The 16,848-nt window shown below is 40.8% G+C and overlaps 1 protein-coding gene across 4 annotated transcripts in view; it reads right to left on the reverse strand.

The window, feature by feature from the left end:
- The window catches only part of cfap74 (cilia and flagella associated protein 74), a 47,604-nt gene that overhangs the window by 24,324 nt on the left and 6,432 nt on the right, over positions 1-16,848 (reverse strand). For all 4 annotated transcript variants that reach the window (XM_061769276.1, XM_061769281.1, XM_061769271.1 and 1 more), the window contains 11 exons: positions 16,650-16,752; positions 15,290-15,447; positions 14,418-14,628; positions 14,205-14,345; positions 9,267-9,422; positions 9,061-9,179; positions 4,409-4,475; positions 4,124-4,213; positions 3,555-3,737; positions 3,296-3,407; positions 1,850-1,956 (listed from right to left, as the gene is read on the reverse strand). In XM_061769276.1, coding sequence (XP_061625260.1) covers positions 1,850-1,956; positions 3,296-3,407; positions 3,555-3,737; positions 4,124-4,213; positions 4,409-4,475; positions 9,061-9,179; positions 9,267-9,422; positions 14,205-14,345; positions 14,418-14,628; positions 15,290-15,447; positions 16,650-16,752 — 1,447 coding nt within the window. The remainder of the gene's footprint in view (positions 1-1,849; positions 1,957-3,295; positions 3,408-3,554; positions 3,738-4,123; positions 4,214-4,408; positions 4,476-9,060; positions 9,180-9,266; positions 9,423-14,204; positions 14,346-14,417; positions 14,629-15,289; positions 15,448-16,649; positions 16,753-16,848) is intronic.

Here is a 16,848-nt window from a genome sequence, read left to right on the forward strand (position 1 = left end):
TGCTAAGAACAAGACTTGAACAGGATCATGATACCTCAGTGATTAACAACCCCTTCATCAAACAACGAATAAATAATCCTGTGTTTTATGGCCATATTAAAGTGAAGGTAAATGAATCCCAACAAAGTCTTGTCGTGCAACACTAACCACAGATTGAAATTCCAAAGGGAACTTTATTACACTGTACAATATACAGTGTGCGGCACGGTGGCCGACTGGTTAGAGCGTCAGCCTCACAGTTCTGAGGACCCAGGTTCAATCCCCGGCCCCGCCTGTGTGGAGTTTGCATGTTCTCCCCATGCCTGAGTGGGTTTTCTCCGGGCACTCCGGTTTCCTCCCACATCCCAAAAACATGCATTAATTGGAGACTCTAAATTGCCTGTAGGCATGACTGTGAGTGTGAATGGTTGTTTGTTTGTATGTGCCCTGCGATTGGCTGGCAACCAGTTCAGGGTGACCCCGCCTCCTGCCCGATGACAGCTGGGATAGGCTCCAGCACGCCCGCGACCCTAGTGAGGAGAAGCGGCTCAGAAAATGGATGGATGGATGGAATATACAGTGTTTACAAGCGCTTTGGTATCTTCCATTATTTTCATGACAAACTGACTTTTAATTTAGGGTCACTCAAAGTGTAATTGCTCTTGTCTGACTTCCTCACAGGCATTGTCAGTTCAGTTTCATCGTTTAAATTTTAAAGGGACAGCACAGTTTGACATAACAATGGAGCATGCTAAGATCGGAATGTATTGATTGCTTCTTCTTCTTCTTCTTTTCCTTTCGGCTTGTCCCGTTAGGGGTCGCCACAGCGCGTCATCCTTTTCCATGTAAGCCTATCTCCTGCATCCTCCTCTCTAACACCAACTGCCCTCATGACATCCATCCACCTTCTCTTTGGTCTTCCTCTCACTCTCTTGCCTGGCAGCTCCATCCTCATCATCCTTCTACCAATATACTCACTATTTCTCCTCTGGACGTGTCCAAACAACAAATTGATTGCTTAATACGTAATAAAACACGTACCACAACATATGTACAATTAAAATCCAATCTAATCCAAATATTAAGTAGGGGAGATTTGTTTTAGACTGCACTTGACCTTTTGTTGTAAAGAATTTGTCAACGTTATCACAGTGATGTTTAATTAAGCTACTACAGCAATCACTTTGAGAGGTATGAATTTCAATTACGAAAGCATCTGCCTCACGGTCAAATGGATCCTGGTTTGAATGTCGGCCTTGGCCTTTATGGGCTGTATTTTTGTAGATGCCACATTTGCGGCAGAGGACTAAAACTGGCATATCCTGATTTCGTGCGCAAGACTCACTGTGCGGGTTAACCAGTTTGGCAGAACCGTCTGCGACAAGTTTGGCGTTGCGGCGCAGTGAGGGTGTGTTCTTAGAAATGCCCAGTGACATTTTGGTGGCAGTAAGTCGGTCTGAACTCACGCCTGCCCAGACTGCGTCTAAGTTCAGTGCAGTAAGGTAGACCACTGGTCTAACACGATTTTGGTGAATTTGATCGGGGCACAGGCAGTCAAATACACAAGCTCCACGGACATGTGTGGTGGATGTCAGGCATATTCCATTCATAAATACAGTACGTGAGCATCGGGCACCAAATCCACTGAATCATTGTTGAAATCAATTCATTGAACACATTGCCATTAATAAGCATCAATTTATCCATGTTCTATTTTGCTTATCCTCATTAGGGTCGTGGGTGAGCTGGAGCTTATCACAGCCAGCCAATCAATTATTATATTAACAAACAATGTGATGTATGTTGGAAAGTCATTTAAACCCATATGCTGTCATTGACATACTGTATGTGAAACCCTTACAATACTTACATTCCCTATACGTATGTCACAAGAGTCAGAAAAGCCCTCTGCGATCTGGGCATGCATGCCGGAAGACACAGAAGCAGATCTCGGATCTGCAGCTGAAACCTGCGATTCTGCCGACACATACAGCAATGTTAACAATTTTTGTTCTTGGAGTACTAAACCTGCTTGAGAAGACACCAAAGTCAACCTTGGACAGTAGCTTAATTTATAATAGATGTACCAATGGGTGTGTGTTTTCTTTTTCTTTCAGACTTAAAATAACTCAAAACGAAGACCTAAACATTCCATGACAAGCCATCAATTGAGGTCAAACAGAGACAGAGCAACATCATAACACATTGTTACAGCCACCAGAGGAGCGAGTGAACATCTTATCAAAGCCTTGGTGGAGGAAAGTGCCGAATGCAGCGATGAAGACTGACGCAACATTCGAGAGGAGACTTCCTTGTCTTTTCCTGTGAGAGCAATACAAGGTGAAGCCTGCTTAGGGTCACTGTGTGCTTGTGTTTACTTTTTAGTGTTTAATCTGAATTCTCTTTGACAAATCTGTTAATTGGTCATGAAGAATTCAATGGTGTGGAATTGACTGTTGATAAATCAGTGTTGATTCAGTATCTAATTTGCGGTCTGATGTCATGTGATTTCAGCTATGGGAAGCTGAGCTACATCCAAACAGATTGCACACAGCAACATTTTGCGCAGTACAACACTGACATAGAAACAGGAGTTCGGACAATTAGAGGGAGACTTGCTTCAATACTAAAGAAACAATATCAGATAATTGGTTGTTAATTTTCCTCCAGAGTTGACTGAGGGCATTCAATCATATGCTCACCCCCACCACCCCAAAAAAAAAGACATGACACTATTTTTCTTGGTGGAAAACATCTGATGCAATTTCCATTAACACAGCAGAACAAAAGCCTGGCGGCACGGTGGACGACTGGTTAGAGCGTCAGCCTCACAGTTCTGAGGACCCGGGTTCAATCCCCGGCCCCGCCTGTGTGGAGTTTGCATGTTCTCCCCGTGCCTGCGTGGGTTTTCTCCGGGTACTCCGGTTTCCTCCCACATCCCAAAAACATGCATGAATTGGAGACTCTAAATTGCCCGTAGGCATGACTGTGAGTGCGAATGGTTGTTTGTTTGTATGTGCCCTGCGATTGGCTGGCAACCAGTTCAGGGTGTACCCCGCCTCCTGCCTGATGACAGCTGGGATAGGCTCCAGCACGCCCGCGACCCTAGTGAGGAGAAGCGGCTCAGAAAATGGATGGATGGATGAACAAAAGTCTGTTTTTCTTAAAATTGTTTTTATATTAATAGTTGATTTCTTATAGTGGTTTTCCAACAAAAATGCATGCATTTATGTCTCGTGTTGCCCTGTACATCGATAATATAATTGTTTGAATTGTAATCATTTGTTTGTTTATCTGTGTATTTGATTTGATTTACCTCGTTGGCACTGTCGGGATACTGAAGACTTATCCAAAACATGATCCATATTGTGTAGTTCTCTGGTGGCCACGGATGCAGAGCTCTGATTCTGATCAGCACAAATTGTGTCCTATCATCGATCATCACATGCAAATGAATTAGCTTTCCATAGATTATTTTTTAACACATTTCTTTCCACTCCATAACCGATTTAACAACAGTTTGCTGCATTTGCAGCAATATTAAATGGACGAGCAGATTTGAGTGTCTGTCTGACCTGCTGTGTGTCGGCCGAGCGATGGGATGGCATCTGGACCTGGTGAATTTCTGGAACGGGCTTCGTCGTGTCCAGGCTGAAGCGCGTTGCTAGTGCACCTTTGTTGGTCAAGGTGATAGTCCGCGAAATAATTTGGCCCATTACATGCGATCCAAAGTCAATAAACTGGTTGTCGACCTCCAACTAGACATAAAGCAAGTTAATATCATTAGTGAAACGCATCGACCTGCCAGAATAAATACTTGGACATACCAATTTCAGAACAATATATAGTACAGCTAGGCTAGAGTGTGTCATCACTATGGCGGGTCCAATGTTGTTCAAAATTAACTACAGTTAATTACAAATTGACACTTGATTTCAGTTGTTGCCGCAGAGGGTGGCCCAATCAGTTATTAGGCACTGAATGTTGTAAAATCTTGTTGAACATAATTCATGTCGCAAACAAGTGAGAAAATGTTTTCAATACGAGCACAACTGTGTTTACATATGTACAGACACACATATATATCTCCTTTCTGTTGTACAGGGATTAAGAAGGAATGGATATTTCACAGCACACTGCTTACATCACATCTCTTTATGGTGCACCTGACATGCACAGAGAAGCGACCTGCTGCTGAGGCAAAGTCCACCTCTCCTTCCAGGTCTTCATTGATCTATAGGGGTCAGAGAGAAGGAAGTTGTTGCTTTATGACACGACATACAGTATTCAGTTCCCAACTCTGAGTCCAGAGGTATAATTGGTTTATTGAGAATACGTTTGACGTCACGTGTGGTTTTACACTGTTGCCAGGTAAAAAAAAAAAACAAGTAAGCAAACAAGCAAAAAACACAATAACTGGGCTACTGACCGAAGGGTGGAAAGTAATTTGCATTTCACAGGACATCCCAGTCGATAAAGGACCAGGAGGTTGAAAGCTGTAGAACAATATCAAAGTTAGTGAAAAAAAAAAACAGCTTCATAATTTTCAAATGGAAAATAAAATTTTGCGTGTTTGCAGTGGATTACATTGATATGCATTATTATAACTAATAAGGTCGCCAGTGTGCTGCAGTATAAAAACATTTTCCAAACCAAACTTAAGTCACCCATGTGTCTTCAATACAAAAAAAGAAAAGAAGCCTTAGATTAAATATCTCATATAAAATGCATCTCCTGAGAGTAGTGCCTATGAGCTTAACTCAGAGCAGAGGTTAAAGGTCAACCCCCTTCTCTGTTTGTGCTCTACAGAGAGGAAAAAAAGTGGCTATTGTTGGGAATAAATGTTGTTATTCATATACAGTTTAGCTATACCAACATTTGAGATAAGGAAGGAAACAAAAGATTCTGAAAGCAACATGTCCATCCCATAGCATGTTTACAGCAAACTGACAGCTGCCCAAAGGGCACCGAAACCTTTTGCACCCTCAGAAACAGCACCGATCACTATGAAAATAAGAGGTTGGGTTGCCAGAGATGGAAATAAGATTGTAAAAATGCCATCTATTCAAAACTGTGAGCATAATCAGCAAAGTGTGCACATTGTAATGGATGCTAAACCATTACACTGCATCAGTATTGTGTTTTTATTGTGATAAAAACGAAAAGATGTTTAATTCTGACAGGATTCTCATTGCCGCTGATTTTCAGTTTGTGCATACTATGAGCAACGGACTAGTGGGCTTCATTTAAGCCTTTTTTTGTGACCTGGCAGTGTATGAAAGTATTCCACCTGGTGTGAGCACTTTGATGCTAACTTGAAATAACAGTTTCATCAGAATTTCTCAGTCTCATTCTCTTTTTGTGTAATTCTCATCTTGTGTCATTCTTTTTTTTCTAGTTCCAGGACACGTTTTAAAGCGGCAGACAACGTAAAATAGAACAGTTCACTAGGGATTAAACGCTGAATGAGACAAAGTTGGAAAAAGCCTACGACAGCACTATATAAAGCGCTTCAAATGAGGCCATACAGGAGAAGATACACATTGCACTTTGCAAAAGCATGATGCTACAGGGATTCCATGTCTCTCCCAGCAGTGTCAAAACTGTGGAGGAGATACCGAGAGACAGTCAAATAGTTTTTTCCCCATAAATTTTTATTACCTTAATGAAAAGGTAATTCATAAAGATTTTCAATTTAGCTCTTTCATCCAGATCTGGGACATCAGATTCAAGTGTCCCCTTCATTTTTGACCAGTGCAATGTATAATCTACATGTTTTAGAGGATACTTATTTCAAAAGTAAGGATCTTGTCTTTACACCAACATTTCTAGATAGATAGATAGATAGATAGATAGATTTTTATATTGCAACCATTTGCTAAAATCATTTAAGTTCATTTTTTTCCACATTAATGTACACACAGCACCCAATATTGACAGGAAAAAAATGGAATTGTTGAAATTTTTGCAGATTTATTAAATAAGAAAAACTGAACTATCACACAGCCATGTATTCAGACCCTTTGCTCAGTATTTAGTAGACGCACCCTGTTGAGCTAATACAGCCATGTGTCGTCTTGGGACTGATGCAACAGGTTTTTCACATCTGGATTTGGGGATCCTCTGCCATTCCTCCTTGCAGATCCTCTCCAGTTCTGTCAGGTTGGATGGTGAACGTTGCTGGGGAGCCATTTTCAGGTCTTTGCAGAGATGCTCAATTGGGTTTAAATCAGGGCTCTGGCTGGGCCATTCAAAAACAGTCATAGAGTTGTTCTGAAGCCACTCTTTCAGTATTTTAGCTGTGTGCTTAGAGTCATTTTCTTTTTTGAAGGTGAACTTTTGGCCCAGTCTCAGGTTCTGAGCACTCTGGAGAAGGTTTTCATCCAGGATATTCCTGTACTTGGCCACATTCATCTTTTCTTCAATTGCAACGAGTCTCCCTGTCCCTGCAGAAAACACCCCCACAGCATGATGCTGCCACCACCATGCTTCACTGTTGGGACTGAATTGGACAGGTGATGAGCAGTGCCTGGTTTTCTCCACACATGCCACTTAGAATTAAGGCCAACAATTTCTATCTTGGTCTCCTCAGACCAGAGAATCTTATTTCTCACCCTCTTGGAGTCCTTCAAGTTTTTTTGTTTTTTTTTAGCAAACTCCATGCGGGCTTTCATGTGTCTCGCACTTGAGGAAAGGCTTCCGTCGGGCCACTCTGCCATAAAGCCACGACTGGTGGAGGGCTGCAGTGTTGGTTGACTTTCTAGAACTTTCTCCCATCTCCCGACTGCATCTCTGGAGCTCAGCCACAGTGATCTTTGGGTTCTTCTTGACCTCTCTCACCAAGGCTCTTCTCCCCCGATTACTCAGTTTGGCCAGACGGCCAGCTCTCGGAAGGGTTCTGGTCATCCCAAACGTCTTCCATTTCAGGATTATGGAGGCCACTGTGCTCTTAGGAACCTTAAGTGCAGCAGAGATTTTTTTTTTAACCTTGGCCAGATCTGTGCCTTGCCACAATTCTGTCTCTGAGCTCTTCAGGCAGTTCCTTTGACCTCATGATTCTCATTTGCTCTGACATGCACTGTGAGCTGTAAGGTCATATGTAGACAGGTGCGTGGCTTTCCTAATCAGTATAATCAAACAGCACCAGCACAGTCAAATATGAGTGTCACAGCAAAGGATCTGAACACTAATGGCTGTGTGATATTTCAGTTTTTATTTTTTTAATAAATCAGCAGAAATTTCAACAATACATTTTTTTCTGTCAATATGGGGTGCTGTGTGTAAATTAATAAGGAAAACATGAACTTAAATGATTTTAACAAATGGCTACAATATAACAAATAGTGAAACATTTAAGGGGGTCTGAAAACTTTCTGTACCCACTGTAGATAGACAGATAGATAGATAGATAGATAGATAGATAGATAGATAGATAGATAGATAGATAGATAGATAGATAGATAGATAGATAGATAGATAGATAGATAGATAGATAGATAGATAGATAGATAGATAGATAGATAGATAGATAGATAGATAGATAGATAGATAGATAGATAGATAGATAGAAAACAAAGCTCTCTGTTGGTAACATTTCCAGTGGTGAAGCGGTGAGCTGATTCTGGCATTGTGGCACAAATGCACCCACGCTGGCCAACGAGTGGGGTGCGGTTGGTTAATTTTTAGAAACTCAGGGGGTGTACAGCAAACGTGGGTTGGTGTTTTTCTCTGTCTGTCTCTGTCTCTATCTTACTCGCTCTCTCTCTCGCTCTGACAGTAATTAGTAATACCTTAGATATTACACTTTGCAAGTAACTTGTAACACTGTATTTAGCTAATATAACAACATCTAAAAATGGAAATCAATTTCCTGTTGTTTCAGTAAAAACAATAATAAATAATGAACACATTCCAAGAGTCTGAGTGATAGAATGTGCAGTATACTTAGTGATGTCCTTCAGTCAATAAGAAACAGAGCCACGTGCGTTAAGAGCCGAGGGCAAGAGCTTATACGTTGAGACAGTGTTTACAGAAGATCATTTGTAGCTCGGGAGACGCTGTGCAATGAGGCAACAAGAAATCAAATCAAGGTTTGGGGGTGTGCACGCTGAAGGGAATGTCATATGCAGTTAGAATCCTGGTGATCAATACATTCCTGGTGCACCCCTAACAGGCTGAGAGAGTGAAGTAGACTTGACTCACAGCAGTTGAGGGGTTTTAAGCGTCGTGACGCGAGCTGCTGTCCGCATGTGGGAGGACAGGCGTGCCTCTCACGTCCACTGAATTGTTGTAATGACAAGTGCTTGTGGCAAATAGTGGTACATAAGCAGATGTTTCCAAGTGATAATGAACGCTCTCCGGCCCACAAAGATGTTTTGAAAATGCTTTGACAACACTGTCAGTGAAGGCATTGATTTAAGTGGTTCAATGCATGTCTGCAGCTCTAAAGCCGGAATTTTCGTATCGGATTGCGTTCAATTGTGCCTGCGTACCTAATGGTGACGCTTGTAAGGTCGTATAATTTGGAAATTGAACACCGTTTTGGGGAAAATATGCAAAATGAATACTGCAATTTGAGGCATGCAGAAATATTCAAATGTCTTCACTTCTATGTTAATGTTACAGTGAAAATGCTAATTCTAATAGCGACACAATTTAGGGAACAAATAAACATGATAATGTGTGACTTCAGCGTCGTTGAGGTGCAGTTTAAGTTTTTCAGTTGTAGTTTTTTTCAACTCATCACTTTTGCATTACGCTCTTAAGTCGTACATACAAAGTTTAGTCGGAGTGTTATGGAATTTTTAATTCTGGATTTACAATTGTATGACAGTTAATAATGTAAAATGTTATTTCAATTCTTGTACTTATTACAGAATTTAAGATGGCGGTTTGACCATGTAATGACCATGACTACTGTTTTTCTATTTAAAGCATTTGCTATGGTACAAAAGTGAGAAGTCGGCCAGTGTCCCGGATCAGATTGTGTTTTACATCATCTACACATTCTTTTCAATAAATAAAATGCAACTGCCGATGAGTCATGGACTGGACTCTTCAAATTCTGACCAAATCACTTACTTGATCATAATAAAATCCTGTAGTTGAGCAGAGATTCCAAGAAATTTGCAGTGGTTAGTGATATAGCTGATGTTCGTCAGGATTACTTTCTTTTTATAGGTTTCCCCCACTTCAAAGTCCTAAAATAGACATTAAATGATAAAGTCATAAATATTACATTTGGAAAGCTTTAAAAATACACATGATTTTGTTCACGTGCGTCATACCTTGAAAAGGATTACTTCTGGTTTACTGGTGAAAGAAGGCCCTTTTATCTGTTTTCCACCAACTTTTTTGGGGGTTGTGCTGAGCTTTCGGTAAACTACTGCAGGTTCTCGTTTCACTTCTGTCGGGGTCAAATGTGTCTTCTCATTCAAGGGGAGCTGTAGTCACACAAGGATGAAATTAGTGATGAAATGATACATACTGTATAATCCCTATAGTATTGTAACATAACATAATGATATCAAAGGTCATTGGCATTAAAAAAAAAAACTGCTTAATATCAGTAGAGCAACGTGCTTGGCTGTTGAAAATCAGTTTATTGGTATATAAATATAGCTTCATCTTGAGCTAAAAAATATATATATATATATTCTAACTGCAGGAGCCAATTTCAAAGTTAATTTATTGAATAATTAAATGAGATGAATTATCTGAATTATTAATAACGAAACCTTGGTGTTCTGATAGATTCCGACCTGACATTCAACAGTCATATCAAATCAATTACTAAAACTGCCTTCTACCATCTGAAGAACATATCCAGAGTGAAGGCTTGCTTGTGTCAAGCAGACCAGGAGAAGCTCACACATTCTTTTATCTCAGGTATAATTGACTATTGTAATGGTCTTCTAACTGGGCTCCCCAAAAAGAACATTAAAGAGCTGCAGCTCGAGTTCTGACCAGAACAAAGAGCTCAGAGCATAATACTCCAATTCTAAAGTCTTTACACTGGCTTCCAGTCAGCTTTAGAATAGATTTTACAGTTCTGCTACTGGTCTATAAATCACTAAACGGTTTAGGTCCTGAATACATGAAAGAAATGCTAATGGAATATAAACCCAGTCGGGTTGTAAATATCAGACAAATATAACCCAAGTGAACTTAAAATGCTGTTTTTAAATGGTGGTTTCATTCATAAAGGGAAAAAAAATTTCAAAGTTACCTGACCGTGTGTGAAAAAGTAATCGCCCCCTAAACCTAATAACTGGTTGGGCCATCAGCAGCAACAACTGAAATCAAGCATTTTCTGTGACTGGCAATGAGTCTTTCAAATTTCTGTGGAGATATTTTGGCCCACTCTTTCTTATAGAATTGTTTGAATTCAGCAAAATGGAGGGTTTTCGAGCATGAAGGGCCTTTGATTAGGCCACTTCATTTTGTTACATCGTTATCCTGCTGCACAACCCAAGTGCATTTCAGCTTGAGATCAAAAACTGATGGCTGAACATTCCCCTTCAGGATTTTCTGTTAAAGAGCAGAATTCACGGTTTCATCAATCACAGCAAGTTGTCCAGGTTCTAAAGGAGCATAGCAGCCCAACAGCATCACACTACCACCACCACGTTTGACTGTTGGTATAATGTTCTTTTTCTGAAATAGTGTGCTACATTTAGGTCAGATGTAACGAGACTCACACCTTCCAAAAAGCTCAACTTTCATCTTGTCAGTCCATATAATATTCTCCCAAAAGTCGTGGGATTCAATTCAGAGGTTTTTTTTTTTTTTTAATTTCCAAAAGTAAGATGAGCCTTTATGTTCTTTTTGGTCAGCAGTTGTTTTCGCCTTGGAACACTGGGCAAAGCAGTCTGTTCCTTATTGTTGTCATGAACACTGACCTTTAACTGGCAAGGGAGGCCTGCAGTTCTTTTGAAGTTGTCCTCAGTTCCTTTGTGGCCTCCTGGATGAGTCATTGCTGTTCTCTTGGTGTAATATTTGTAGGCCGGCCACACCTGGGCAGGTTCACCACTGTTCCATGTTTTCTCCATGTGAGGATAATGGCTCTCCCTATGGATCGCTGGAATGCTAAACCTTTAGAAATGGCTTTTGGAAACCTTTCCAGACTAATAGATGTCAATTACTTTATTTCTCGACTGTTCTGGAATTTCTTTGGATCGTGTCATTTTGTTGCAGCTCTATTAGCTCCGACTTGATTTTGTCGGGACAGATTGTTTAAGTGACTTCTTGATTGAACGGGTCTGGAGGTAATCAGGCTTGGGTGTTATCAGTGTAAATTAACCAAAAATTGTGATTAGCCATAGATGAATTGATGATTTCACTACTGAATATTTTGAATACATGAAATCACCATTTAAAAACATCATTTTAAATTCACTTGGGTCATATTTGTCTGATATTTACATTTGTTTGATGATCTTAAACATTAAAGTGGGGAAAGTATGCAAAAATATAAGAATCTGAGAAAGGGGCCAATATTTTTTTTTCACGGCACTGCATGAGGCCCACGAAAGCAAATCAGGTGCATAAACTTGCATGATTCTTGATAAAATTCTAAAGATGATTCTGATCAATACCAACATTTCAAATTGTCATATGTAATGAAAACCATAATAATGATGAGCTATTGCAAAAACGTTTTTTTTTTTTTTTTTTTTACCAAACCCCTAACTAGACCAATTGTTGAACAAACTATCCTTGACGTCTGATTTCAAAACTAGATATTCACCAATTTGTTGCGTATGTGTAATACTGTGAGGCGATTAAACATTTAAATGGTTTTACAGTCATAATGGCCCTCTGAGGGAAACCAACTACAATGAGGCCAGCGACAAAAATGAGGAGTGGGCTGGAAAGATGGAAGCCATATCTTACAAAGAAAAACACACAAGCCTGGCTACATTTTGCAAAATCACACTTGAAATCTCCCAAAAGCATGTGGGAAAATGTCTTATGGTCCATTAAAGGGGGCATATTTTGCCAAACCAGCTATTTGTACTATTTGGGATGTAATATTGTCTCTGGGCGGCATGGTGTGAGAATGGTTAGCACATCTGCCTCACAGTCCTGTGGACCCGGGTTCAAATCTGGCCTCACCTGTGTGGAGTTTGCATGTTCTCCTCGTTTTCTCTGGGTTCTCTGGTTTGCTCCCACATCCCCAAAACATGCATGGTAGGTTAATTGAAGAATCTAATTGCCCGTAGGTGTGAATGTGAGTGCGAATGGTTATTTGTTTATATGTGTCCTGCGAATGGCTGGTGACCAGTTCAGGGTGTACCCCGCCTTTCACTCAAAAATAGGTGGGATAGGCTCCAGCACGCCCCTGACCCTAGTGACGATATGCGGTACAGAAAATGGATGGATGGAGTTTGTCTCTTTGGTGCCTCAGTAAAACGTGAAATATGAATTCAAATCGTCCACCTATCCCTGAGTTTTTCTGCCGAGAGGCCTGAAATAAGGTCATTCGAATTTCTCGAGCTTATCTACGTCACTAGCAAAGATCTCCACCTTCCCTGACAGAGTCAGCGCTGCCAACATAATAAACACGTGCGCTCTCCCAAGTGGGCTTTCTACACGGAGGCAACCAATCAGCGGAAAGGGGGCGGTCTTAGCCAAATATGGATAAAGCGGATACAAAACTGGGTCAAACAGAAATAGCTGTCCAAGGCCTTTTCTGTGCACTGGTTTTTTTGTTGTTGTTTTTTAAATTATTTTTTTAAATGAAATTGACACTTTTATGCTAAGTCCATGTTAGAGAGTCACTCTATATATAAACCAAGGCTTAACTTTCTGGCTATAATTCCAAAAGGAATGTTTGACGCACACTGCTTATCACCAAAAGAACACCAAGAAGCATGGTGGTGGCAGCATTATGATTTGGGGCTGTTTTTCTTCAGCTAGAACTGGGGACTTTGTCAAAGTGGAGGGAATTATGAAAAGTTCAAAATATGTGCTAAAAGTGTTAGCACCAAATCTTCAGGCTTCTGCTAGAAAGCAAAAGAAATGTCAGGAAAAGCGTACTAAAGCAGCTGAACTTTACTTGGGGTTCATCGGAGGCGCTAAAAAGTGGCAGGTATGTACTGACTCCCATTTAACACGAGTTTGAATGTGATTGCTTCATTCTGAACACAGCCACAATATATCAGTTGTTTATTTCTACTTCCCCTCTTGAAAAGATTTTTTATTTTTTTTTCATTTGGGTTGTACAGGTTATAGGTCCCATTAATGGTGGAAAATGTTTTGAAATGAATTATCTTGGTCTTTTTATATTACAAAAACCTGGCATTTGAACAGGGGTCTGCAGTCTTTTCACATACACATTAGGTGGTTAAATGGACAACAAAGATATGAAAAAGCATTGTTTCATCCTCATTTATGTAACCTTGTTAAAAAGTGTCATTTGATTACACGCCTGGCAGTAACGTATCAATTGACGAGCATGCTCCCATCGCTGTGCTCATCTATTGCCGGTCATTAACTATGCTGAGACAGAGCTTTGATGAGGGCACGAGTCGGGTCCGTTAGATCACTTACACTCCACTTGTCACATGCTCAGGCCTCAGAGCTGCACTGTGGCTCGCTCCGAGGCATCAAAGGCACCAGCACAATGAGAAGTGATGCTTGTCGCCCTACATTTCATGTGTGGGCTGCTGGATGAGCTCGAGAGCCAACGTACGTCCGTGGCAATGAGCGAGAAGACACACTGCAGTTAGCGCCACGGAGCTGCCTTTGAGCAAACCGTTTTATACTGCAGCTCACCTCTGTTCACGAGCACTGTAAAATCTGATAGAGCAGACTATTTTTGTAATATTTAAAGATGTTCTGTCAATCAATGTTCTGTTGCTTTCTATTATTGCAAAGAAAAGCAATTGTTGGGTTTCGTGTGTGTGTGTGTACACATGCATATACTGTATGTGTGTGAACTGAAAAAAAGAAGAAAAAAAAAGCAACAAATCAAGCGGTTCTAGTTATGCATGTAATGTAGTACTTCGACAGTGTCAACACCCTCAACAGAACTTGGAGGAATAATAATAATGATAATCATAATAACAATAACTGTACCTAATTAAATGAGTGGCTCGTGGGATCCTTTTGTGTCATTTATATAAACAAATGCTATGCAGCTATTCAGGAAATTATTTATGGTGTTGTCATGTTCACATCTTGTGGGGATTAGCTTTAGCCAGCAGGGGCTTTCATTTCACCTTGAACTTTTGGTCCCACAGCCCACAGAACTCGGGCTCTTCCAGGCTGTCAGGAAGGCTCGGGTGCTGCATTTCCTTTGGGATAATGTCCTCCTGGTACTCTGACTCTGAAGATGAGCCGCTAGCGCTGAAGTTTCTTAACTGATGGAAAACACACATGATCCTTATAGTAATTTCACTCAAATAGCATCACACGTGACGACATCCACCCACTGTTGTGTCTCTCTCTGTGCCCGATGGGTGTACGGAATCCAGGTAACGCAGGAGCTTCTCTCGTATCCTGCCTGGGGAAAGGATCTTGTGACCAGTTTTGGTTTTTGGCAACGGTGCCTGGTGTGCTTTTCTACTCTTCACCAGCTGCTCCTCCTCTACGAGCTTTTCCACAATCTCTAGTCTTCTCGCCTTCTGTCTCTCCTTGAATTCCCTGAGAAGAGCACATCAACAGCACAGGATTATACAGGAATGGGGTCACATATACCTCGGCACACAGCGAGCGAAAACACCTACACACTGCTCCACGGAGTGGGAGTGGAGGACATGCATGTGGGAGAGCAGCAGAGAGCACAGGGGAAGAGAGGAGAGGAGAAAGAGCCTGTTCTCACACTAATTGAGTAGGATTTGGGGTAACATATTTGCTGTAATTATTGTAAAATTTCAATATTTCGGGGGGGGTTTACTTGAATAACTGTTGAGGGTCGCTGGAGCCTATCCCAGCCAACTGCGGGCGAAAGGCAGACTACACCCTGAACTGGTCGCCAGTCAGTCATACAGCACATACACACACAGACAAACATTCACACGCGTGACTGAGTGGGAACTGAACACACGCTGCCTGCACCGAAGTTAGGCGAATGTACCACTACACATTCAGTGACCTACTTGAAGAATTTGTTTTTCTTAATGAACTCATGAAAACAATCCTAACCACTTGCTTCGGTTTTTTTGGGAGTGTGCCATGTCGAGGGTTTGCACACACAGGCCGAGTGTGGCTGGAAAACAGTCCAGTTCAAATACAGCACTGTAACATTTCATGAAATTTCCTTCGAAATTCTCATGAGAACATGCTGGCAGAGGGGAGGACATACTCTTGCTTTTGTTTCATCTCCTCGTCTCGTTTCTGTTGGTATATGTGCCTGGTGCTGTTGATGCCTTGCGCATGCAAGGATTCTTTCAGACGTTTCTGTTGCCGTTCTTTCTTCAGGGTGTTTGCTTTGGCTCGGCTGTGTCTGACCCGTAAGTTTTCCTAAAGAAACAACATGAGCTTTATGAGCGAACACCACAACAACCTTTTACGAATGTTACAACTTAACCTAGTTGAGGTAAATATTGATAACTTATCCACACACAAAAAGAAATGCAAACAGACATAATCGGGTTAATATTTCAAATAGTCCACAATTTGATGTACCAAATTTGGGGAAATTGTGATTGGTGCAGTTATAAAAACTCATGTCGTGACCTGACGAATGTGTATGTATGTGAACACAGTGGAACCTCAAAAATGGTCGTGCTATTTGGCAGTCGACTAAAATGATTGTGTGGAAAAAATGCCTATAAGCCTAAAGGTTGCACAAAAACTGTCACCATGCATGAAGTCATGCGAGACATCAGCATATAGTATGTGATTTCAGCAAAATCTTGCGATACTTTTTCTTTGGTGCTGTTGTTTTTGTGATGCAACCACAGAACAGTACCAGAGACTACAAATATTGGGAATTTTGATGATAATCATAGAACCACAGATAAAACTACCCTCCCTTTCTACTTCCTAAAATGCTAATATTTCACTTGACATCAATATGTGAGTCGTTCTATTTTGAGTTTGCTTTATATAGTTATATTTCCTTTATCGTGTATTAAGACAGAAGTTACATTTTTTTTTTTATGATACCGACAATTAAAATCTGGAACTGATTATTTTAATTTCCATCTTTTCCTGTGGGAAATTTTGTTTTGAATTCAAACAAACCAAAGGTCGACCAGCCTTCCGTAACTGATAGTGTTGGACCTCCAACAAATGTACTTTTGAACAACCGTGGATGTGGTATACGGTCACATTATACACAATGTACATTGCATCATCCTTTAAAATGCAGCTAAGCCGCCTTAAAAATGCTGTTTCGTCGACTTTAGTTTTATTTAAGTTCTTGCCAGTGCAGCGACAGATACACTTAAATTAGCTGTATGTTACCATGGTTGCAGGAATTAAAATTCCAGATGATGTATGCTATTTTTCTGCATTACAAGGAGAGGTCAGAACTGTCAACAACATCTTGAGAACCGTGCAGCTAATACTGTACATGTTCCATTACACACAGTATATACGAAGATGGTAAATGCCTAGTTTCTGTCCAACTCTTAGATATACGGTATACATAAGACTCTGTTTATCCAAATTTCCAAAGTATGATGCTATAGGGTGTGGAGGGGCTTCCTGCTGCTTACTTGGGTTGCTTCAATGTTAGATTTCAGTAACTTGACAGCCTGTATTCTCTTTTGCATTGACTCTCTCTTCTTCTGCTCTCTCTCAACCTCTTGCTGTTGCATTCTAAATTAAGAGGACAGTCACAAGGGTAATACAAATACAACACAACACTATCCATGTTCTTGATAACAGCCGGTACTAGTAAGCAAGCAGGTCTTG

This window comes from Phyllopteryx taeniolatus, chromosome 1 (genome assembly GCF_024500385.1).
Source record: "Phyllopteryx taeniolatus isolate TA_2022b chromosome 1, UOR_Ptae_1.2, whole genome shotgun sequence".
Classification (NCBI taxonomy): Eukaryota; Metazoa; Chordata; class Actinopteri; order Syngnathiformes; family Syngnathidae; genus Phyllopteryx; species Phyllopteryx taeniolatus.